At 42.9% G+C, this 23,219-nt stretch overlaps 1 protein-coding gene and 1 non-coding gene across 4 annotated transcripts in view; one reads left to right on the forward strand and one right to left on the reverse strand.

Moving 5' to 3' along the window:
- Positions 1-23,219, forward strand: part of STARD9 (StAR related lipid transfer domain containing 9) — a 147,998-nt gene that overhangs the window by 124,101 nt on the left and 678 nt on the right. For 2 of the 3 annotated variants that reach the window (XM_031002323.3, XM_019010802.4), the window contains 6 exons: positions 20,439-20,526; positions 20,689-20,810; positions 21,491-21,555; positions 21,737-21,939; positions 22,195-22,289; positions 22,512-22,670. In XM_031002323.3, the coding sequence (XP_030858183.3) occupies positions 20,439-20,526; positions 20,689-20,810; positions 21,491-21,555; positions 21,737-21,939; positions 22,195-22,289; positions 22,512-22,670 (732 nt within the window). The remainder of the gene's footprint in view (positions 1-20,438; positions 20,527-20,688; positions 20,811-21,490; positions 21,556-21,736; positions 21,940-22,194; positions 22,290-22,511; positions 22,671-23,219) is intronic. The other variant, XM_031002324.3, reaches the window with a different exon arrangement.
- LOC115930970 (small nucleolar RNA U13) lies at positions 12,538-12,638 on the reverse strand. The gene has a single exon (XR_004067550.2). It is a non-coding gene; the product is annotated as a small nucleolar RNA U13 (small nucleolar RNA).

Consider the following 23,219-nt stretch of genomic DNA (forward strand, 5'->3'; position numbering starts at 1 on the left):
TCCTTAGACTGTTTGAGGGATAAATATTAAACAACTGATTTTATTGTTTAGTTATTGTTGCAGTAAATTGTTTGAAGGAGGGTTGCTAAACCAGCATAAAACCAGGGGTCTGACCTAGTCTAGAAGGTCATAGAGATACTCCGAAGAGAATGTGTTTAAACTGAGACTAAAAGGATAAGAGGTAGTTAATGCAGTAAAAGCTTATTGGTGCTGTTATTGGGAGAGATGTGGGCCTAGCAAGTGAGGCCTTGAGGAAGAAGAGTTTGAGGAACTCAGTGAAGGTTAGTGTGGTTGGAATGTAAAGAGCGAGACGGGAAAATGACATGAGAAGGGACTAGAAAATCATGTGGACTATAATGAGAGTTCTGGCCCCTTTCTAATCCATCTCATTGTGTTACTTCCCAAAAGTGAAAAGGCTGCTGAAAGTAATAGAAAACTTTTAAGTAGGGGAGTAGAATGACTGGATAGTAAGAAAAGGAGGCAGGAGCAGCTGTGGGAGACCTACTAGATGACCACGGCAGAGCTGAGAGAGATGATTGCTTGCTTTAGGGCACTGCTAGTGAAGATGAACAGAGGAAGATGTAATGGAGAGAGAGATCTGCAGGACTTGGTGACTGGTTGGGTGTTAGAGGAAGGAAGAGCGGGGAGTTGAGAACAGCACACACTTGAGCAGCTGAAAGGCGGTCATGTGAACAATGACAAGGAACACTGGAGGGAGAACCAGGTTTTGTGTGGGAGATGATGAGTTCAGGTTTGTACTTACTGAGTTGAAGGTGCCTGTGAGAAATCCAGATGGAGCAGTTGGAAATATAGAGCTCATAGGTAAGATCTGGCTGGGGATGAATATTTGAAATTCATTTTACAAATACAACATCATTTAACAAAATAATGTTTAAACAGTAGCAAAGGACATCCAATGTCAGGCACATGTTTGAGTCTCCTATTTGCTTTCCCCAGAAGCAGTCATTTACCCCAGTTTGGTGTATATTTCCAGGGATATGATGTATATACATCTTTTTGTAAAGCAGATGAATGGGAGTATACTGTACTCACTTTCTCACTTTGCTTTTTCTTTTAAAAATATCTTTGGGATATCATTGCATATCAGTAAATCTAGTGCTGACTTCTTTTAATTAGTTATTTTAAGAGCCAGGGTTTTGCCATGTTGCCCAGGTTAGTCTCAAACTCCTGGGCTCAAGCTGTCTGCCCACCTCAGCCTCCTAAAACGCTGGGATTACAGGTGTTAGCTACCATGCCTGGCCTTCTTTTTAACAGCTGAATAGTGTTTCTTTTTTTCTCTTTTATTGAATGTTTTTAAGTTTGATGTTTTATATAGATAATATATTCATATAGTAAAAAGGGCACAAATATATACACATACAGGTTGAGCATCCCTACTCCAAATATCAGAAATTCAAAATACTCCAAAGTCTAAAACGTTTTGAGCACTGTGACACCGGAAGTGGAAAATTCTACACCTGACCTCATGTGACACATTGAGTTGAAACACAGTCAAAACTTGGTTTCATGCACAAAATTATTTAAAACACTATATGAAATTACCTTCAGGCCGTGTGTATAAGGTATATATCCAACATAAATTTTGTATTTTGACATGGATCCTATCCCATCATATCTCCTTATGCATATGCAAATTCTCCAAAATCCGAAAAAATTCAAAATCCAAAACACTTCTGGTCCCACACATTTTGGAGAAGGGGTACTCAACCTGTAAAAGGGATACAGGGAAATACCCATCCCCGCCCTCAGTGTACCTAGTTCCTCTCCCTCACCCGACCCAAGGAAATCAGTGTTGTTTCTTGGAAGGTATCCTCCTAGGGGTCTTTATGCATAAAAAATAAAGCATATTATGCCACTGTCGTATACCTTATATATTTTTTTCACTCAGTATAATTTGGAACTCTATTTGAATATGCAGAGAACTTTCTCATTTTTTTCATTGCTGCATAGCATTCCATTGTAGAGTTGCACCGTCATTTAACCAGTATTGTAACTTGGGTTGCTTTCAGACTTTTGCTGTTATCAGCAATACTACAGTGAATAACTTTATTCATGTATCATTTTGTACATAGGCAAATATATTTGTGGGATAAATTCCCAGAAGGGCACTTGTACAAAGAGTATATACATTTAAATTTTTGATAGGTACTATTTTCTCTCACAGAGGAGCTAATTTATACTCCCACCAATAATAGCTGAGAGTTTACCTTTTCCCACACTCTCACCAACATGTTATCAAATGTTTAGATTTTGCGCTGAAAATTGTATCTCATTTTTCTCATATGCTTAAATATTTGTATTTCCTTTTTCATGAGCCGTCTGTTCATATCCTTTGCTCATTTCTCTTTTTCTCTTACCATTTTGGAGAGTTCTTTATATTTTAGTAAGAATAGCCCTTTGACTGATATGAACTAGAAATATTTTTTTCCCAGTGCTTCCTTCTCTTTTGACTTTGCTTATTTTGTTTGAGGCCATGCAAGCAGATTTATTTGTCAGTTTTCCTTTTATGGTATCTAGGTTATAAATAATAACTAGAAACACATTCTTCAATCCAAAATTATAAAGAATTTCTTCCATGGTTTCTTCTAGAACTTCTGTGGTTTTATTTTTCATATTTAAATCTTTGTTCCTTTTGGAGTCATTTTCATATGAGGTATGGATCCGATTGTGTTCTTTCCAGATGGCTATCTAGTTGTCCCTGTAATGCTTGTTAGACAGTTTATCTTTGCCTCACCAGTTTAAGGGGTCCCCTTTCCTTATACCAAGGCTTAGAATAGATTCTACCCTGCGGTAGTGTTAGTCCACCACTACCCTCATTGCTCTTCTCTTTCTGAGTTTACCAGAGTATTCTTTCTTGTTTATTAAAAAAAAATTGTCTTATTTTATTATAATTGACACATAATGTAAATATTTATGAGGTACACTGTGATGTTTCAATCCATGTATGCATTGCATAATGATCAAATCAGGCAATTAGCACATCCATCACTTTAAACATTTATCATTTCTTTGTGGTGATAACATAAAACCCTTTCTAGCCAACTTGAAATATACATTATATTGTTATTAGCTATAGTCACCCTATTGTGTAATAGAACACCAGAACTTATTCTTCCTTTCTAACTTTGTACCTGTTGACCAACCACTCCCCATTCCCTCTTCCTGATCCCCTCCCCAGCCTCTGGTAACCACTATTCTACTTTCTTCTTCTATGAGATCAACTTTTTTCTTTTCTTTTTTTTTTTTTTTTTTTTTTTGAGATGGAGTCTTGCTCTGTCGCCAGGCTGGAGTGCAGTGGCACAATCTTGGCTCACTGCAAGCTCCGCCTCCCGGGTTCACGCCATTCTCCTGCGTCAGCCTCCTGAGTAGCTGGGACTACAGGTGCCCGCCACCATGCCCAGCTAATTTTTTGTGTTTTTAGTAGAGATGGGGTTTCACCATGTTAGCCAGGATGGTCTCAATTTCCTGACCTCGTGATCTGCCCGCCTTGGCCTCCCAAAATGCTGGGATTACAGACGTGAGCCACCGCGCCTGGCTAACTTTTTTATTTTCATTATTTATTTATTTTTGAGGCAGAATCTCACTCTGTTGCCCAAGCTGGAGTGCAATGGTGCAAACTTGGCTCACTGCAACCTCCGTCTCCCGGGTTCAAGCGATTCTCATGCCTCAGCTTCCCAAGTAGCTAGAATTACAAGCGCCCACCACCACACCCAACTAATTTTTGTATTTTTAGGAGAGACGGGTTTTCACCATGTTAGCTAGGCTGGTCTCAAACTCCCGACCTCAGGTGATCCACCTGCCTCGGCCTCTCAAAGCGCTGGGGTTACAGGCGTGTGAGATCAACTTTTTTAGATTCCGCATATGAGTAAGATCACGTGGTGGTTGTCTGTCTGTGCCTGGTGTCTTCCACTTAGTATAATGTCCCTGGGTTCATCCATGTTGCCACAAATGACAGAATTTTATTCTGTTTTATGGCTGAATAGTATTCCATTGTGTATATATGCCACATTTTCTTTGCCCATTCATCTGTAAACATTTAGGTTGATTTCATCTCTTGGTTATTGTGAGTAGTGCTGCAATAAATATGGGAGTGTAGATCTCTCTTTGACATACTGATTTCATTTTCACTGGCTATATACCTAGTGGTGGAATTGCTGGATCATATGGTAGTTCTGCTTTAGTTTTTTGAGAAACCTTTATACTGTTTGCCATAATGGTGGTATTAATTTACATTTCTACCAGCAGTGTATAAGAGTTCCCCTTTGTCGACATCCTTACCAGCATTTGTTGTTTTTTGTCTTTTTATTATAGTCATTTAGATGGAGCGAAGTGATATTTCATTGTAGTTTTGATTTGGATTTCCCTAAAAACTAGTGATGTTGAGCATTTTTTTCATATACCTGTTGGCCATTTGAATGTCTTTTTTTGAGAAATGTGAAATCAGGTTTTTGCCCATTTTAAAGTTGGATTCTTTGGGATTTTTTGCTATTATTTGAATTCCTTATGTATTCTGGATATTAACCTTTGTCATATGCATAGTTTGCAAATACATTCTCCCATTCTGTGGGGTGTCTCTTCACTCTTTTTTCCTTAGCTGTGCAGAATCTTTTTAGTTTGATGTAACCTCATTTGTCTATTTTTGCTTTTGTTACTTGTGCTCTTGAGGTCTTGTCCAAAAATTCCTTGCCCAATCCAATGTCATAAAGCATTTCTCCTATGTTGTCTTCTTGTAGTTTCATATTTTCTGGTGTAAGACTTAAGTTTTTGATCCTTTTTGTATATGGTAAGAGATAGGGGTCTAGTTTCATGCTTCTGTATGTGGATATCCAGTTTTCTCAGCATCATTTATCACAGAGATTGTGCTTTCTCCCTTGTGTGTTCTTAGTGTGTTTGTCAAAAATCAGTTGGCTATAAATGTGTGGATTTCTGTGTTCTTTGTTCTGTTCCTTTAGTCTGTGTGTCAGTTTTTATGCCAGTACCATGCTGTTTTGATTACTATAGCTTGGTAGTATTTTTTGAAGTCAGGTACTGTGATGCCTCCAGCTTTGTTTTGCTCAGAATTTCTTTGGCTGTTTGGGGTCTTTTGTGGGTCCATATGAATTTTAGGATTATTTTTTCTATGAAGAATGTTATTAGTATTTTGATAGAGATTGCATTGAATCTGTAGATTGCTTTGGGTGATATGGACATTTTAACAATATTCTTCCAATCCATGAACATGGGATATATTTCCACTGATTCATGTCATCTTTAATTTCTTTCATCCGTGTTTTACAGTTTTCGTTGTAGAGATCTTTCACCTCTTTGGTTAAATTTATTCCTAGGGACTTTATTTTTTTGTAGCTATTATAAGTGGGATTGTGTTCTTGCTTTCCTTTTCAGATAGTTTGCTTTTGGTCTATAGAAACACTACTGATTTTTGTATGTTGATTGATAAATAAAAGTAAAATTCTAAGCCTCCAACTGACTGAACAGACCTCCTCTCAGCCAGGGAGACCCCAGAGAAACCTTAAAAGTTGAGTGCATGACCAACAGAAGATGTTGAAATAAATGCCCTGGCCAGGCACGGTGGTTCACGCCTGTAATCCCAGCACTTTGGGAGGCTGAGGCAGGCTGATCACAAAGTCAGGAGTTTGAGACCAGCCTGGCCAACATAGTGAAACCCCATCTCTACTAAAAATACAAAAAATTAGCCAGGCCTGGCGGCATGCACCTGTAATCCTAGCTTCCTGGGAGGCTGAGGCAGGAGAATTGCTTGAACCCGGGAGGGTGGAGGTTGCAGTGACCCGAGATCATCATTGCACTCCAGTGCAGGTGACAGTGTGAGACTCTGACTCAAAAAAAAAAAAGCTGAATGCATGACCATGACCTGATGGGAGGTTGGACACACCTGCTTATATTCCCTTCCTCGCTAACAGATATTAGGCATTCTTCCCTAAGGGCTAAACAGAAACCAGCCCTTTCAGCAGACTCCACACTGATAATGTCAGTTACTAGTTTATCTTCCCAGTTATAGAATAAAGACGATTAAATTTTTGTTTGTTTGTTTTTTTAGTCAGAGTCTTTCTCTGTCGCCCAAGCTGGAGTGCAGTGGCACAATCTCGGTTCACTGCAACTTCTGCCTCCCGGGTTCAAATGATTCTCCTGCCTCAGCCTCCTGAGCAGCTGGGATTACAGGCGCGCACCACCATGCCTGGCTAATTTTTGTATTTTTAGTAGAGACGGGGTTTCGCTATGTTGGCCAGGCTGGTCTCCAACTCCTGACCTCATGATCTGCCCACCTCGGCCTCCCAAAGTGTTGGGATTACAGGCATGAGCCACCGTGCCCGGCCTGTTGTTATTATTTTTAATAGTTTTGTCTTTTATTCTTCATAGCAAAGATAGGAGTTGTCTATCTATCACAGTTATAATATTATTCTAAATTTGTCTGTGTACTTAGTTTTACCAGTGAGTTTTATACCTTCAGATGTTTGCTTGTTACACATTAGCATCCTTTTCTTTCAGATTGAAGAAGTGCCTTTAGCAGTTGTTATATAAGACAGGTCTGGTGTTGATGAATTTCCCCAATTTTCATTTGTCTGGGAAAGTCTTTCATGTCTTCTTCATGTCTGAAGGATAGTTTTACTGGATGAAGTATTCTTGGTTGATGTTTTGTTCCTTCAGCACTTTGACTGTCATCCCACTCCCTCCTAGCCTGTAAGGTTTTTGCCGAGAAGTCTGCTGCCAGACCTATTGGAGCTCCTTTACTTGTTATTTGCTTGTTTTCTTTTTTAAAAATTACAGTTTAATTTAAGTGTTTTGTAGAAATGGGAGTCTCACTATGTTGCCCAGGCTGGTCTTGAACTTCTGGCCTCAAGCAATCCTCCTACCATAGTCTCCTATAAAGTGTTGGGATTACAAGCATAAGCCACCACACCTAGCCTATTTGCTTCTCTTCTCTTGCTGGTTTAATGACCTTTTCTTTGTCCTTGACCTTTGAGAATTTGATTATTATATGCCTTGGAGTAGTCTTATTTCGTTAAATTTCATTGGGAACTTTTTACCTTTCTGTACCTCAATATTTATATCTTTCTCTAGGTTTGGAAAGTTCCCTGTTATTATTGCTTTGAATAAACTTTCTACTCCCCTCCGTTCTCATTCTGTACTCCCTCTTGAATGCCAGTGACTCGTACATTTGTTTTTTTTGTTTTTTTTTTTTTAGATGGAGTCTTGCACTGTTCACCCAGGCTGGAGTGCAGTGGCACAATCCCTGCCCACTGCAGCCTCCACCTCCAGGGTTCAAGCAATTCTCCTGCCTCAGCCTCCCAAGCAGCTGAGATTATAGGCGCCAGCCACCATGCCTGGCTGATTTTTTTTTTTTTTGTATTTTTAGTAGAGACAGGGTTTCACCATGTTGGTCAGGCTGGTCTCGAACTCCTGACCTCATGATCTGCCCACCTCGGCCTCCCAAAATGCTAGGATTACAGTCGTGGGCCACCGCGCCTGGCCACATTTGTTCTTTAGACACTATCACACAGATTCTTTAAGCTTTCTTTTGTTCTTTTTCATTCTTTTTTTCTTTCCTCCTCTGTATTTTCAAATATCCTGTCTTTGAGCTCACAGATTTATTCTTCTGCTTTATAATTTCTGCTGTCGAGACAGCATTTTAATGCATTTTTGTTTGTTCAGTGTATTTCACCTCCAGGATTTCTGTTTGATTTTTTAAAGATTATTATTATTATTATTTACTTATTTATTTATTTTGAGATGGAGTTTCACTCTTGTCGCCCAGGCTGGAGTGCAGTGGCGTGATCTTGGCTCACGGCAACCTCCACCTCCCGGGTTCAAGCGATTCTCCTGCCTCAGCCTCCCGAGTAGCTGGGATTACAGGCACCTGCCACAGCGCCTGGCTAATTTTTTTTGTATTTTTAGTAGAGATGGGGTTTTACCATGTTGGTCAGGCTGGTCTCGAACTCCTGACCTCAGGTGATCCACCTGCCTCGGCCTCCCAAAGTGCTGGGATTACAGGCGTGAGCTACCGCGCCTGGCCAAGATTATTTTAATCTCTTTGTAAAGTTTCTCTCATAGATTTCTGAATTATTTCTCTGTGTTTTCTTGAAGTTTATTGGGCTACCTCAAAACAACTATTTTGAATTCCCTGTCTTAGATTATACTTCTCAATCTCTTCAGGATGGATCACTGGCACCTCATTTAGTTGGTTTGGTGAGGTCATAGTTCTGTTAATGTTCTTGATGCTTTCCAGTGTGTGTCAATATCTGGGCATTGAAGAAATTGATATTTATTCCAATTTTTGCAATCTGGCCTTGTTTGTACCTGTCTTTCAGAGGGCCTTCCAGGAATTCAAAGGAGCCTGACTGTTGAGTTCCCTAAGCCTGTGGTCACTGTAGCCATCTTAGCACTAGAGGGCACTGTAAGCCTGTGTAGCTGGGACTCTGTTACAGACTCCAATGTCCCTGGCCCAGATGGACCTGAGTAAGACCCAGGGAGAGTTCCCCACCTCGTGTGGTAATGCTGGCCAGGGCCCTGAACCAGGTGCTGGTTTTGTTGTTGTGGGCTTGGTACTGGGTTCCAAGGAAAAGTTTCATGCATAATTCGGTCTCCTTCCCTAAAGTAGATGGTGTCTTTCTCCGTACCATGTTGCCTACAGTTGGAGGGAAAGGTGATGTGGGCAGTCCTGTGGCTGCCACAGCTGATGCTATGCAGGGCTACACCTGAAGCCTATGGCCTCTTGGACCAGGGTGGAAATGGGTCATGCCCAAGGCCCAGGCTGCTACCATGCTGAAATTTATTTGGGGCCCAGTGATGTGAGAATCACATTCATCCTGATGGGGTGGGGAATTCTTTTCTGGTGCTTAGTGTGGGTCCACAATCTTTGTCTGTGGGCACAGGCCTGGAATTAGGCTGTGGGGTTTTTTCTGGTTCTGTGTATTACTGTGGCAGACTTAGTACTGGGCTCTAAGGCAAAGTCCCATGTCCACTAACCTCTCCTTCTGCCATGTGGGCGGTGTCTCTCATCACTACCTAGGGTTGGGGAAGGGTTGGTACAGATAATATGAGACTGTCCTTCCTATTATCTTTAATGCGTCTTCTTCTCCTTGTAAAATCTAGTACTTTTATCTATCAACTGGTTTTCCTAGCTCTAGCGAAGATATTTTCTTGTGTGGATAGTTGTTTAAATTGATGTTTCTTTGGGGAACTATCACTGACGGGTCCTATTCTGCCATCTTGCTGTGCCTCTGTGTTACTGATCTGTTGTTTGTTAATTTTTTTGAGATGGAGTCTTGCTGTATCACTCAGACTGGAGTGCTGTGGCGCCATCTTGACTCACTGCAACCTCCACCTCCCAGGTTCAAGCGATTCTTCCTGGCTCAGCACTCCGAGTACCTGGGACTACAGGCATGCATCACCCTCCATGCCTGGCTAGTTTTTCTTGTATTTTTAATAGAGATGGGGTTTTCAGTGTTGGCTAGGCTGGTCTCAAACTCTTGACCTCAGGTGATTTGCCCACCTCAGCTGAACAAAGTGCTGGGCTTACAGGCATGAGCTACTGCACCCAGCCTGTTGTTTGTTTATTTTTTATTTTTTGAGATGGAGTCTCACTCTCTCACTCGGGCTGGAGTGCAGGGGCGTGATCTCAGCTTACTGCAACCCCCACCTCCTGGGTTCAAGCGATTCTCCTGTCTCAGCCTGCTGAGTAGCTGGGATTACAGGCGCCCACCCCCACGCCTGGCTCATTTTTGTATTTTTAGTAGAGATGGGGTTTCACCATGTTGGCCAGGCTTATCTCAAACTCCTAACCTCGAGTGATCTGCCTACCTCAGCCTCCCAAAGTGCTGGGATTACAGGCGTGAGCCACCGCACCCAGCCTGTTGTTTATTTTTTATATGAAATTTAGGATCACCTTGTCTAGTTCAATTGCAAGAACTCATTACTATTTTTAATAGGATCATGTGGATTGACTTAGGGAGAAACCACGTCTTATGCTATAGAACTTTCTAACCAAAAACGTACTAGGTTCAAGCTTTCTTTTTATGTTTTTAAAGTTTTCTTCACATGTCTCTCACATTTCTTGTCAGGTTTATTTCTAAGTATTTTAAGTTTTTTGTTACTCTTGTAAATAGGTTTTTTCCTTCCTTTATATCTTCTGATTATTTTGTATGTATTAAAGCTGTAGATTTCTGTGAATTAATTTTGCATCTATTTTTTTGGTTGATTCTCTAGACCTGCACTACTAATTTAGTAGCTGCTAATACATGTACCTATCTTAATTTTTTTTTTTTTTGAGACAGTGTCTTGCTCTGTTGCCCAGGCTGGAGTGCAGTGGCATGATCTCGGCTCACTGCAACCTTCGCCTCAATCTTTAAGCGATTCTCCTGCCTCAGCCTCCCGAATAGCTGGGATTACAGGCGCCTGCCACCATGCCCGGCTAATTTCTATATTTTTAGTAGAGATTGGGTTTCACCATGCTGGCCAGGCTGGTCTCGAACCCCTGACCTCAGGTGATCCACCCATCTCGGCCTCCCAAAGTGCTGGGATTACAGGCATGAGCCACCACACCTGGCTTTTTTATAGCTTTTGAGCTGAGATAGATATATTTTTGCAATACTAAGGAAATATCCAACTATTCCTACTTTATAGCATATTCTTATCCAGAATGGATATTTCAGAGTCTTTGGAGATGATTTCATTCATTCATCCATCCATCTATCTATTTTGGGGCTAATATTGAACTATTCTTGCATTCGTGGAATAAATCCTATAATATATATTTATGATTCTGATATACTGTTCTTTTAATGTGTTGTTGGAGTCCAGTTATATTTTAGAATTTTGCATCAATATTTGAATTTTTCTGTGGTTTTTGCTTTGACAATATATTCTTTAGGTTTTGTTATTACTTTATACTCCTTTAATAGGAAAGAAAGGTGGTAGTTTTCTTTTTCAAGGTTTATGAATAGTTAAAAAAGTAATAAAAACTTTATACCTATTAAGTTGGCAAAATTTAGGAAGCCAGATGATGCCAGATTTTGGCAGGACTTTGAGGATATTGGAACCATTACAGGTTCCTATGACTCAGCAATGTTTGCATAGGTTATGAGAGAACATGTAAGGAATTGTTTATTAAGGCATTATTTGAAGTGGCAATGAGTTGGAGGACGTTCGCGAATCCATCACTGAGAAGAATGGATAGGTAAAATGTGGTAGTTGCACACATGAAATATTAATACTATGCAAGAATCGAAATCAGCAGATTAAACACCTAGGCAGAATACTGAGTGAAAAACTTGTGTGTGTGTGTGTGTGTGTGTGTGACAGAGTCTTGCTGTGTCGCCAAGGCTGGAGTGCAGTGGCACGATCTCAGCTCACTCCAGCCTCCGACTCCTGTGCTCAAGAAATTCTCCTGCCTCAGCCTTCCCAGTAGCTGGGACTACAGGTGCCTGCCACCATGCCCAGCTTATTTTTTTGTATTTTTAGTGGAGACGGACTTTTACTATGTTGACCAGGCTGGTCTTGAACTCCTGACCTCATGATCCGCCCATAAGATGAGATATATTACTATTTGTGAATTAAACAACATATACAGTATATAAATACAACATACACAACAATCACTTTTTGCAATAACACATACAAACAAAAAGATATACTCTAAGCACAGCAGAATGATTTGGATGGGAGAGTGAAATGGGGATGAAAAGTAAAAAAATTTGAGAGCCAGACACGGTGGCTCACACCTGTAATCTCAGCACTTTGGGAGGCTGAGGCAGGAGGATTGCTTGAGCCCAGGAGTTTGAGTCCAGACAGGGCAACATAGAAAAAAAAAAAAAAAGCCAGGTGTGGTGCTGCACACCTGTAGTCCTAGCTACTCAGGAGGCTGTGGTGGGAGGATTGCTTGAGCCTGGGAAGTCGAGGCTGTGGTGAGCTGTGATCATGCTGCTGCACTCCAGCCTGGGTGACACAGCAAGACCCTGTTTCAAAAAAAAAATTTCTTTTGAATCATCTTTTAAAGTTTGATATAATAATCCTTTTAAATTGACAAGGCTTGGTGTTTCAGCAGGGGATTAGTTATTTGAAAAACTTCTTCAGTGGAAGATGGTCTGTTAAGATCAGGGGTTAGCAAACTATGGCCCTTTGGCCAGATCTGGCCTGCTTCCTGTTTTTGTAAATAAAGTTTTACCGGAATACAGTCATGCCCATTCATGTACATGTCTTCTATGGTTGTGTTCCCACTACAGTGGCAGAGAGTTGAGTAGCTGCAACTACTCAAATGGCCCACAAAGCCTTAAATATTCAGTATCTAGCTCCCCACAGAAAAAGTTTTGCCAACCTTTGGTTTAGATATTTCATCTCTCCTGGAGCCACTTTTGATTCTAACTTGTTCATTTCTGTGTATGTTGTTATCAATTTCTTTTTCCTATTGTGATAGTTTCTCAGTCTTTTCTTGCTTCGTGGTTAGTAATTTTTTGGAATGTATTTATCTGCTGTTTATTTCTTTTTTTTCTTTTTTTTTTTTCATGTAAGACAGGTAATGTGCTGACGTAACAAGGTTTGAGAGAGGCACTTCTGAGACATGTATGTGAAAACCCAATCGTCATGCTTACGAGCTACAGAAGGATCGTGTCTGTGGTTTTCTTATGGTTGGATTGAAGTTATGCGTTTTTGGCAAAAAAATACCATAGAAGTGATTTGCCCTTCTCAAGGTTGACAGATTAGGCAAAGAAAAATACAGGATGCTAGTTAAATTCAAATTTTAGACAACAAATAGTTTTATAGTATAAGTATGTCTCATGCAATACCTTATTCTCGGTGCATTGTGTCAGAGGTTACCGGATACCGACATGTCCTATTTCTGGTGATGTGAACTTTGATGTTAAGGTGGTGGTTGGGGGTCTCTCCACTGAATGTTGCTATATTGTCCTTTATGATTAATGAACATGGCTAAATGTGGTGGCTGATGCCTGTAATCCCAGTGCTTTGGAAAGCTGAGGCAGGAGGATCACTTGAGTCCAGTATTTTGAGATCAGCCTAGGCAACATAGTGATACGCCATCTCTACACACACACACACAAAAGCTATGTTGGTGGTGCATGCCTGTGGTCCCAGCTACTTGGGAGGCTGAGGTGGGAGGATCGCTTGAGCCTGGAGGGGAATGGAGGCTGCAGTGAGCCATGATTACATCATTGGCCTTGGACAGAGGGAGACCCTGTCTCAAAAAATCTTGGAGACTAGCTGGGCAAGGTGGCTCACGCCTGTAATCCCAGCACTTTGGGAGGCAGAGGCGGGCGGATCACGAGGTCAGGAGTTCAGGACCAGCCTGGTCAGCATGGTGAAACCCCGTCTCCACCAAAAATAGAAAAATTAGCCAGGCATGGTGGCACACGCCTGTAGACCCGGCTACACAGAAGGCTGAGACAGGAGAATAGCTTGAACCCAGGAGGCGGGGTTTGCATTGAGCTGAGATGGTGCCACTGCACTCCAGCCTGGGTGACACAGCAAGAGTCCATGCCCCACAGCACCCCCCAAAAAAAATCTTGGAGATGATGGAAAATCCTGTTTTTCCTCAAACTTTCATCCACTGATTTTAGTGTCTACTGGTGTATCTTACCTGTAAAAATTATTACTGTGATATTTTAGGGAATTTTGTATTTCGCTCATTTATTCTACATATATTAATTGGAACTTTTCTCTAAGAAAGTGCAGTCCCTTCTTCCGCCACTTAATTTATTCAACTATTTAATTTTTTTCAGTTTGGAATCATATTCTTTGGGGCGTAATTCAATACAGTACTGTCATTATTAATTTCATTGTTCAACTTGTTCCAGCTTTAATTATTTGGAGTTCTTTCAGCTTGGGTCTTGTGTCCTTTTGACATGCCCTGTCTTTTTTTTTTTTTTTTTTTTTGAGACAGGGTCTTGCTGTGTTGCCCAGGCTAGAGTGCAGTGACACAATCATGGCTCACTGCAGCCTCGACCTCCCTGGGCGCCGGTGATCCTCCCACCTCAGCCTCCTGAGTACCTGGAGTACAGGTGTGCACCACCATGCCCGGCTACTTTTGTATTTTTGTTTTCTAGAGATGGAGTTTTACCATTTTGCCCAGGCTGGTGTTGAACTCCTGGGCTCAAGGGATCTGCCCGCCTGAGCCTCCCAAAGTGTTGGATTACAGACGTGAGCCACCGTGCCTGGCCCTTGAGCACTTCTTTAATTGATTTTTTTATTGTTATAATCCATTGGCTTTAGTATATTCATAGAGTTGTGTATCCATCACCAATTTTAGGACATTTTCATTACCGCCCTAGTTATTCCCTAAATTCACCATTCCCCAGCCCTTGGAAACCACGAATCTACTTTCTGTCCCCATGGATTTGCCTATTCTGGACATTTCATATAAATGGAATTATACAATATATGATCCTTTTTGATGGCTTCTCCTAGCGTAATGTTTTCAGGATTGTGTTAGTTTCTTAGAATTGCTGTAACAAATTACCACTCACAGAGTGGCTTCAAACCACAGACATTTATGCTCTCATAGTTCTGTAGGCTAGAAGTCCAAAATGTTGGTGTTAGCAGCACCATACTCCCTCAGAAAGCTCCTGGGAGAAGGATCTGCTCCAAGCCTCTTTCCAGGCTTCTGATGGGTTACCAGCAATCCTTGGCATTCACTCCCATTTCTATCTCTGTCTTCACATGACATTCTTGCTCTCACTTGTGCTCTCTCTCTCTCTCTCTCTGTGTCTGTCTCCCTGTCTGTTTGTCCCCGTGTTTTCACATAGCCTTCTTTTTTTTTTTTAATTTAACTTTTTTTTAAGAGACAGGGTCTCTGTCACCTGGACTGGACTGCTGTGGTGCAATCACAGCTCATTCTTACCTGCAACACCTGACCTCAAATGTTCCTCCCGCCTCAGCCTCTCAAAGTGCTGGAATTACCATCGTAAGCTACCACATAACTTTTTTTTTTTTTTTTTTTGAGACAGAGTCTTGCTCTGTCACCCAGGCTGGAGTGCAGTGGCACAATCTCGGCTCACTGCAACCCTGCCTCCTGGGTTCAAGCGATTCTCCTGCCTCAGCCTCCCAGGTAGCTGGGATTACAGGCATCCGCCACCACGCCCCGCTAATTTTTTGTATTTTTAGTAGAGACGGGGTTTCACCATGTTGGCCAGGCTGGTCTCCAACTCCTGACCTCAGGTGATCCACTCGCTTCACCCTCCCAAAGTGCTGGGATTACAGGCGTGAGCCACTGCACCCAGCTCCACATAGCCTTCTTATAAGGACATTAGTCATTGGATTTAGGGACCACTCTAATCCAGTACTATCTTATATTAACTTGGTTACATCTGCAAGGACCTTATTTTCAAATTAGGTCAAATTCACAGATACTGGGAAAATACTTCAACATATTTTCAGTGGAGACAGTGATTTAACCCACAACAAGGGGTCCTTCATGTTGTAAAATATATGAGAGCTTCATTCATTTTTATGGCCGAGTAATACTCCATTATATGAATAAACCACATTTTATTTATCCATTCTTCAGTTGATGGACATTTAGGTTGTTTTGTGCTTTTTGCCTACTAATGAATATTGCTGCTATGAACATCCCTGTAAAGCTTTTGTATGGATATGTTTTCATTTCTCTTGGGTATGTATCTAGAGTTGAGTTGCAGGATCATAGAGGAACTGCCAGACTGTTTTTCACAGTGGCTGTCCTATTTTACCTTCCCACGAGCAGTATATGAGCAGTGTGTTTCTCTCCGTCCTCACCAACAGTTGCTATGACCTATTTTTGATTATAGCTGTCCTAGTGGATCGGAAGTAGTACCTTATGTGGCTTCAGTTCCATTGCCCTGACGGCTAATGGTGTTGAGCATCTTTTCATGTGCCTTTGCCCATTTATATATCTTCTTTGGAGAAATATCTAGTTCAGATATTTTGTCTATTTTAAGATTCGATTATTTGTCTTTTTAAGAGTCCCTTAGCAAATATGTAATTCACAGAAAATGTCCTCCCATTCTTTGTGTCTGTTCAGTCTTGATATAGTGCCCTTTGAAGCCAAAAGTTTAATTTTGATGATGTCCAGTTTATTTTTTATTGTTGTTCCTTGTGCTTTGGTTTCATATCTGAGAAACGAGTGCCTAATCCAGGATCACAAAGATTATGCCTATGTTTTCTTCTAAGAGTTTTATGCTTTTAGCTTCCACATTTCATTCTTTGGCCCATTTTGAGTTAATTCTTACATATGGTGAGAGCTAGGGGTTGAATTTCATTCTTTTCCATATGGATATCTAGTTCTCCCAACAACATTTGTTTAAAAGATTATTATTTCCCCCATTGAATTGTCTTGGCACCCTTGTCAAAGATCAGTTGACTATAGACATATGGCTTTATTTCTGGACTCCTAATTCTATTCCATTGATCTACATATCTATCCTTATGCCAGTACCACACTTTTTGCGTATGTGTGACAGGGTCTCACTATCTTGCCCAGGCTGGTCTCAAACTCCTGGCCTCAAGCGATCCTCCCACCTCAACCGCCCAAAGTGCTAGGATGACAGGTGTGAGCTGTTGCACCCAGCCTCACACTGTCTTCTTTACTGTAGTTTTGTAGTACCTTTAGAAGTCAGGAAGTATGCGTCTTCCAACTTTGTTCTTTTTCAAGATTACTTTGACTATTCTGGGTTTCTCAGATTTCCATATGAATTTTAGGATCAGCTTGTCAATTTCTGCAAACAAGTCAGCTGGGATTTTCATTGGGATTACTTTGATGGGTAGATCAATTGGGGGAGCATTGCTATCTTAATATTAAGTCTTTAGCTCTGTGAATATGGGATGTCATTGTGTTTATTTAGGTTTAATTTCAACAATGTTTCAAAGTTTTCAGAGTATAAGTTTTATGCTTATTTTATTAAACTTATTCGTATTTTATTCCTGTTGACAGTATTATAAATGGAATTGTTTTCACTTCATTTTCAGTTTCTTCATTGCTATTATGCAGAAATAAAATTGATTTTTATATATCGTTCTTGTCTCCTGTACCCTTGCTGAATTGATTTATTAGTTCTGATGGTTTTTTAAAATAGATTCCTTAAGATATTCTATATGCAAGATCATGTCATCTGCCTTTTTTGTTTTTGTCTTGCCAGTTGTGCTGGCTAGAATCTCCAGTACACTGTTTATTAGATGTGGTGAGAGCCGATGTCCTTGTCTTACTCCTGATTTGAGGAGGAAGGTATCTATCTTTCACCATTAAGTATGATGTTAGCTGTGGATGTTTTATAGCTGACCTTTATCAGGTTGAGGAAATTCCCTTATATTCCTAGTTTTTTGAATATTTTTATCATGAAAAGGTACTGGATTTAGTCAAATACTTTTTTCTGGTGTCTACTGAGATAATCTTACGGGGTTTTTTCTTTTATTAATATAGTGCATTGCATTGATTTTTGTATGTTGAGCCAGCCCTGTGTTTCTGTGATAAATCCTACTTTCTTGTGATATATGATCTTTTTTATGTGTTGCTAGATTTCAGTTTACTAGTATTTTGTTGAGGATTTGTGTGTGTGTATTCATAAGGGATATTACTCTATAGTTTACTTGTGGTGTCTTTGCCCAGTTTTTGTATCAGGGTAATTCTGGCCCTATAGAATGAGTTGGCAAGTGTTCCCTCCTGATTTTTGGAAGAATCTGGGAAGGATTGGTATTAATTCCTTAAACGTTTGGTAGATTTTACTAATGAAGCTATCTTGAAATTTTCTTTGATCACTAATTTCGTATCTTAAATTTGTAAATAAAATATGCACTAAGATTTTTTTTTTTTTTTTTTTTTTTGAGATGGTGTCTTGCTCTGTCCCCCAGGCTGGAGGGCAGTGGTGCGATCTCAGCTCACTGCAAGCTCCGCTTCCTGGGTTCACGCCATTCTCCTGCCTCAGCCTCCCGAGTAGCTGGGACTACAGGCGCCCTCCACCATGCCCGGCTAATTTTTTTGTATTCTTTTAGTGGAGACAGGGGTTTCACCATGTTAGCCAGGATGGTCTCGATCTCCTGACCTCATGATCCACCCGCCTCGGCCTACCAAAGTGCTGGGATTACAGGCGTGAGCCACCCCGCCCGGCCTGTACTAAGATGTTTTATTTCTCCTTGAGTCAGTTTAACTTTTGAGTCAGTAATTTACATTATTGAATTTGTTGGCATGTAGTTCATAGTATTAATTCATTTATTTTTATTTCTTTTCATGGATGTTTTTAAAGCTAAAAATTTCCCTCTGAGCATTGCTTCAGCCATTTTCCATAGCTTGTGACATGTATTTTCATTTTTAATATAATTTTGCATTTTCTGTTTGTATTTCTTCCTTGATTCAATTGTTGAGAATTTCTTAAACCATTTTTGAGGCCAGGTACAGTGGCTCATGCTTCAAACTCCTGGACTCAAGGGATTCTCCCGCCCAGCCTCCCAGGCAACTGTACTACAGGCACAGTTATCTTTTGAATTATATTTTCTTGTAATACTGTTATACTCCTCCATCTCCCAGTATATCTTTGATCCATAAAGCATAAAGGATCCATTTTGGTATGTCTGTGAAATGGGTCTCTGATGCAATCTTTTTTTTTTTTTTCAGATGGCTGCCCATTTGTCTCAGCAGTACTTATTGATTAATTTATGGATATTTATTTTTGGAAGTCAGTATCCAATAATTTTTGGATATTTATTTTTGTACAGCACTGGGAACAGATTAGGTTACTTAGGAATATATTATGGAGTGAGAAAATAGGGCCTAGGCCTGAATTTTGAAAGAATCCCAAAATGTCAACAGTTGAAGAGGATGAATAAACAACAACAAAAGAACACTCAGAGAGATGAGAAGCCGGGGCCTCTGGAAGTGATTCTGTCAGTGAAAGGGAGAGACTGGCTAAGTCAAAGCTTGCTGAGAGACTCAGGAAGTGTAGGACAGAAGTTATTTACAAGATCCAGCCACATGGACACCGTGGACCTTGGTGACTGCTGTTTGGAGGAGTGACGAGGGCAAATGTTAGATTAGGGTGGGTTCAGAAGTCAGTGAGAAGTGGGAGATGGCAAACAGCGAGACTGGTTGCAAGAAGCTTATCTGTGAAGGGCAGGAGAGTGAAGAGGAGGGTTTTAAAGATGAGAGAAGCCGGGCACAGGGGCTCACGCCTGTAATCCCAAAACTTTGGGAGGCCGCAGAGGGGAGGATCACTTGAGCCCAGGAGTCTAAGACCAACATGGGCAACAGAGTGAGATCTTGTCTTTACAATTTTTTTTTTTTTTTTGAGATGGAGTCTCTCTCTGTTGTGCCCAGGCCGGAGTGCAGTGGCACAATCTCGGCTCACTGCAACCTCTGCCTCCTGGGCTCAAGCGATTCTCTCAAGTAGCTGGGATTACAGGCGCCCGCCACCACGCCCGGCTAATTTTTTGTATTGTTAGTAGAGATGGGGTTTCACCATGTTGGTCAGGCTGGTCTGGAGCTCCTGACCTCAGGTGATCTACCGCCTTGGCCTCCCAAAGTGTTAGGATTACAGGCATGAACCACCGCCCGGCCCCCAAAATTTTTTTTAAAATTAGCCAAGTGTTGTAGCTAATAGGAAAGATCCAGTGAAGAGGAAGAGGTGGGGGCAACAAGTGAAGAGACTGGTGATCAGTAGTGAAAGGCTTCTGACAGGGCAGCGTGAGAGCTAAGCCAGAGGCAGAAGGGCCTGCTGTCTGTGACAGCAGGTGAGAAGGAGATGAGGGTGGATAGAGAACTGTCTTTGTTTCCTCCTTTATTGTGATCAGAGTAGCAGTAGGTTAAAGGTGATGATGGAGGTAGGATGGTGGGTGCCTGTGAGTTCCAGCAGAGGTCAAGGGTCCTATTGTTGAGGAGCTTGCTGAGGTGGAGGTGTGGTGACCACATTGCAGATCCAGAGGGTCACCCCATCTAATCCCCAGTTAGGACCTTTAGCTTGGCTGCTGCACCTGGGGTGGGGGTCAAGCGTTCAGCTTTTCATAGCCCATTACTTTTCCTCCCATCCCATCTTCTACATTTATTACCCCGTTAAACCCCCTCTAGCCATGGCCTCATTCCTGTTGCCCGGGTGGTGCGGAGAGCCTCTCATGCACTGATCCCTGGTAACCCCTAGCTTGGAAGCTGGCAGAGCACCCCATACTCTCAGGCCCTGGTTGTTTTGATCCCTGTTGGAACTCTACTGTAAGCAGCCTCTGCCTGTGGCTTAGAGGGGGAGCAGAGATCGTCTAGATACCCATTTCTATTGCTGTGGTCTTCTTGGGGGGACATCCAGCCTCTTGTATTCCCATCTGGGAAGACCTTTGCAGTTGAGTCATCCCACTGGAAGCTGTGAGATGCAGTTCAGAGGCAGAGGAGATAATTCTGTGCTTGCCTTCTGGCTCTGTCCTGAGTATCCTCTCTTCTGCAGGGGCACACAAACTTGCCTGATTCCAGGGATGTATGGATAGGGGATGAGCGAGGAGGCCATTCTGCAGTGAGGAAGAACTCCGCCTACAGTGAGTTGCGGGGAGTATTGGGCATAGCCAGCTGCCTGGTTTGGGGACTTGGGGGCTGATGGCTGCTAGATCTTAGTGAGTCACTGATCTGTGGGAGAGCTGTTGCTGTCCTGAGGCCCTGATGTTCAGTGCTATCACAGGGCCTCCACCTGTTTCTTGTAGGCCGCAGAGCCTCCCTGGGCAGTTGCTGCTGTTCACCATCCAGTCTGTCCAGCTTGGGGACCTGCTTTTCCTCCTCCTACCGGGATTTGGCCAAGCATGTCGTGGACACTTCTATGGCTGATGTGAGTAACTGCTCCCACCCATCCCCACCATTCCTTTACCCAGACCTCTGCTGGGTGTGCAGGAAGAGAAAGTAGGAAAAAAGCTGGGCAGATGAGGAGCCCAAGGCTTGTGGGCATCTTCAGTGGTTCTTCATCTTGAGAAAAGGGGAATTCGGGTCAGGCGCAGTAGCTCATGCCTATAATCCCAACATTTTGGGAGCTGAAGTGGGAGGATCACTTGAGGTCAGGAGTTCGAGACCAGCCTGGGAAGCATAGCAAGACCCTGTCTCTACAAAAAAATAAAAAACATTAGGCCAGGCGTGGTAGCTCACACCTGTAGTCTCAGCACTTTGGGAGGCTGAGGTGGGAAGATTGCTTGAGTCCAGGAGTTCAAGACCAGCCTGGGCAACATGGTGAGACCCTGTCTCTACCAAAAAATACAAAAAGATAGCTGGGTGTGGTGGTGTGTACCTGTAGTCCTAGAGACTGGGAGGCTGAGGTGGGAGGATCGCTTAAGCCCAGGAGGTTAACGCTGCAGTGAGCCGTGATTACGCCACTCCACTCCAGCCTGGGTGACAGAGCTAGACCCTGTCTCGAAAAAAAAGAAGAGGGGAATTTAGCAGATGCAGGCCAGACTGACTAACCCAGGGGCTTAGTTTTTACTGTGCCTCCTAATTTGGGTATGGCCATTGTGTCCCCAGGTAATGGCTGCTTGTTCGGATAATTTGCACAACCTCTTCAGCTGCCAGGCAACTGCTGGCTGGAAGTAAGTTTGTGTAGGGGCCTTTGTACAGTGTCTGTCTTGGTAAGCTTGTCACCCTGCTTGGCTTCTCTCCTCCTTTCCCTTACCTGGATTCCTCAAGTCTTCACTCTGAGCCCCTCCTTTGTGACCCTTAGAGCCCATTTTTGACCCCTTTCTATTTTCTGTGCTTGGTGTCTCCCCCCAGCTATCAGGGTGAGGAGCAGGCGGTGCAGCTTTACTACAAGGTGTTTTCTTCCACTCGGCATGGCTTCCTGGGGGCAGGTGTGGTGTCCCAGCCGCTGTCTCATGTGTGGGCGGCTGTCAGTGACCCCACTCTGTGGCCTCTGTATTACAAGCCCATCCAGACAGCAAGGCTGCATCAGCGAGTGACCAACAGCATCAGCCTGGGTGAGCCCAGGGAAGGAAGGCTTCCATGGGGCCTAGTTTCTGGTGTGCCCAGTGGGGTCTTGCTGGGGGACAGAGGTGGAGGGTTGGAGGCAGCCCTCTTCGGAGGCCAGGTACTCAGGTTACCTTGATTGCTCAGCCTAGGTTGAGCTAGGTGTCAAGTGATGGGGTGTTGGGGGGAGGGCTTCCTGACCAGGAAGGCTTTAGGACTAGGTCTGTCCATGGGCCTCCTGACCTTCCTTATCCCTGTCCCTCCAGTGTACTTGGTGTGCAACACCACCCTGTGCGCACTGAAGCAGCCACGGGATTTCTGTTGTGTCTGCGTGGAAGCCAAAGAGGTGCCTGCCTTGGTGGTAAAGACGTTGTGGGAAGAACTTGGGCTGAAGTGTCGTGAGAAACAATCTATGTGGGCCTCAGGTCCTCTAGGGGAAGGAGGGCAAATTGGGGCTGGAGCCAGGGTAGGGGTGGCTTGAAGGCTGGCCCAGTGTTGCCTTTCACCATACTGTCTACACGGGAGCCTGTTCCTGTTTTGTCCACACTACACAGGCAGGACTCCCATTTCCCTCTGTCCCCAGGGTCACCTGTCTGTCATGGCAGCCCAGTCTGTGTATGATACATCCATGCCAAGACCCAGCAGAAAAATGGTTCGCGGGGAGATCCTGCCCAGTGCCTGGATCTTGCAGCCCGTCACTGTGGAAGGGAAGGAAGTCACCAGAGTCATCTACTTGGCCCAGGTGATAAATCCTTTGCAGCTGGCCTCACAGCACAGGCTGACTTGGTCCCACAGCCCCCTGGGATTTTTCTGTCTCGCTTTTGAACACCCTCCAGTGCCCAGGCCCTTTGGCCTGAGACCTGGAGACTTGAGGGCTTCCTGGGCTTGCAGTAAGGGAAGTCAGTGGGGAATTGGAGAGAAGGGAATGAGACAGGAGTTTATCAATCTTTTCTGAAGCTGCTGTTACTGAAAACCTAGTGACCTGCATCCTGTGGGTGATCCCAGTGTCCTTAGGAGATAGATGAGTCATTGTGAGGCAAAAGCAGCAGCCTCGGCAGAGCGGAGTGAAGACCTGTTGGGTTCACCTCTCCCCTCCCAGTCCCTTGACTTGTACTTTGTCACTAGGAGGTGAACGCCAATACTTAGATCTGGATGGCAGAGCCCAGGGGCCTGTAAACACCAAGCCACAATCTGAGGTGCTTCTCCCATCACCACAGGCTGAGGGGACTCCATGGGACTGGAGTACGCCTGGCACTCTCTCAAATCTATTTGCACCTTAAATTCTTCTCTC

Source organism: Gorilla gorilla, chromosome 16 (assembly GCF_029281585.2).
Source record: "Gorilla gorilla gorilla isolate KB3781 chromosome 16, NHGRI_mGorGor1-v2.1_pri, whole genome shotgun sequence".
NCBI classification, from domain to species: Eukaryota; Metazoa; Chordata; class Mammalia; order Primates; family Hominidae; genus Gorilla; species Gorilla gorilla.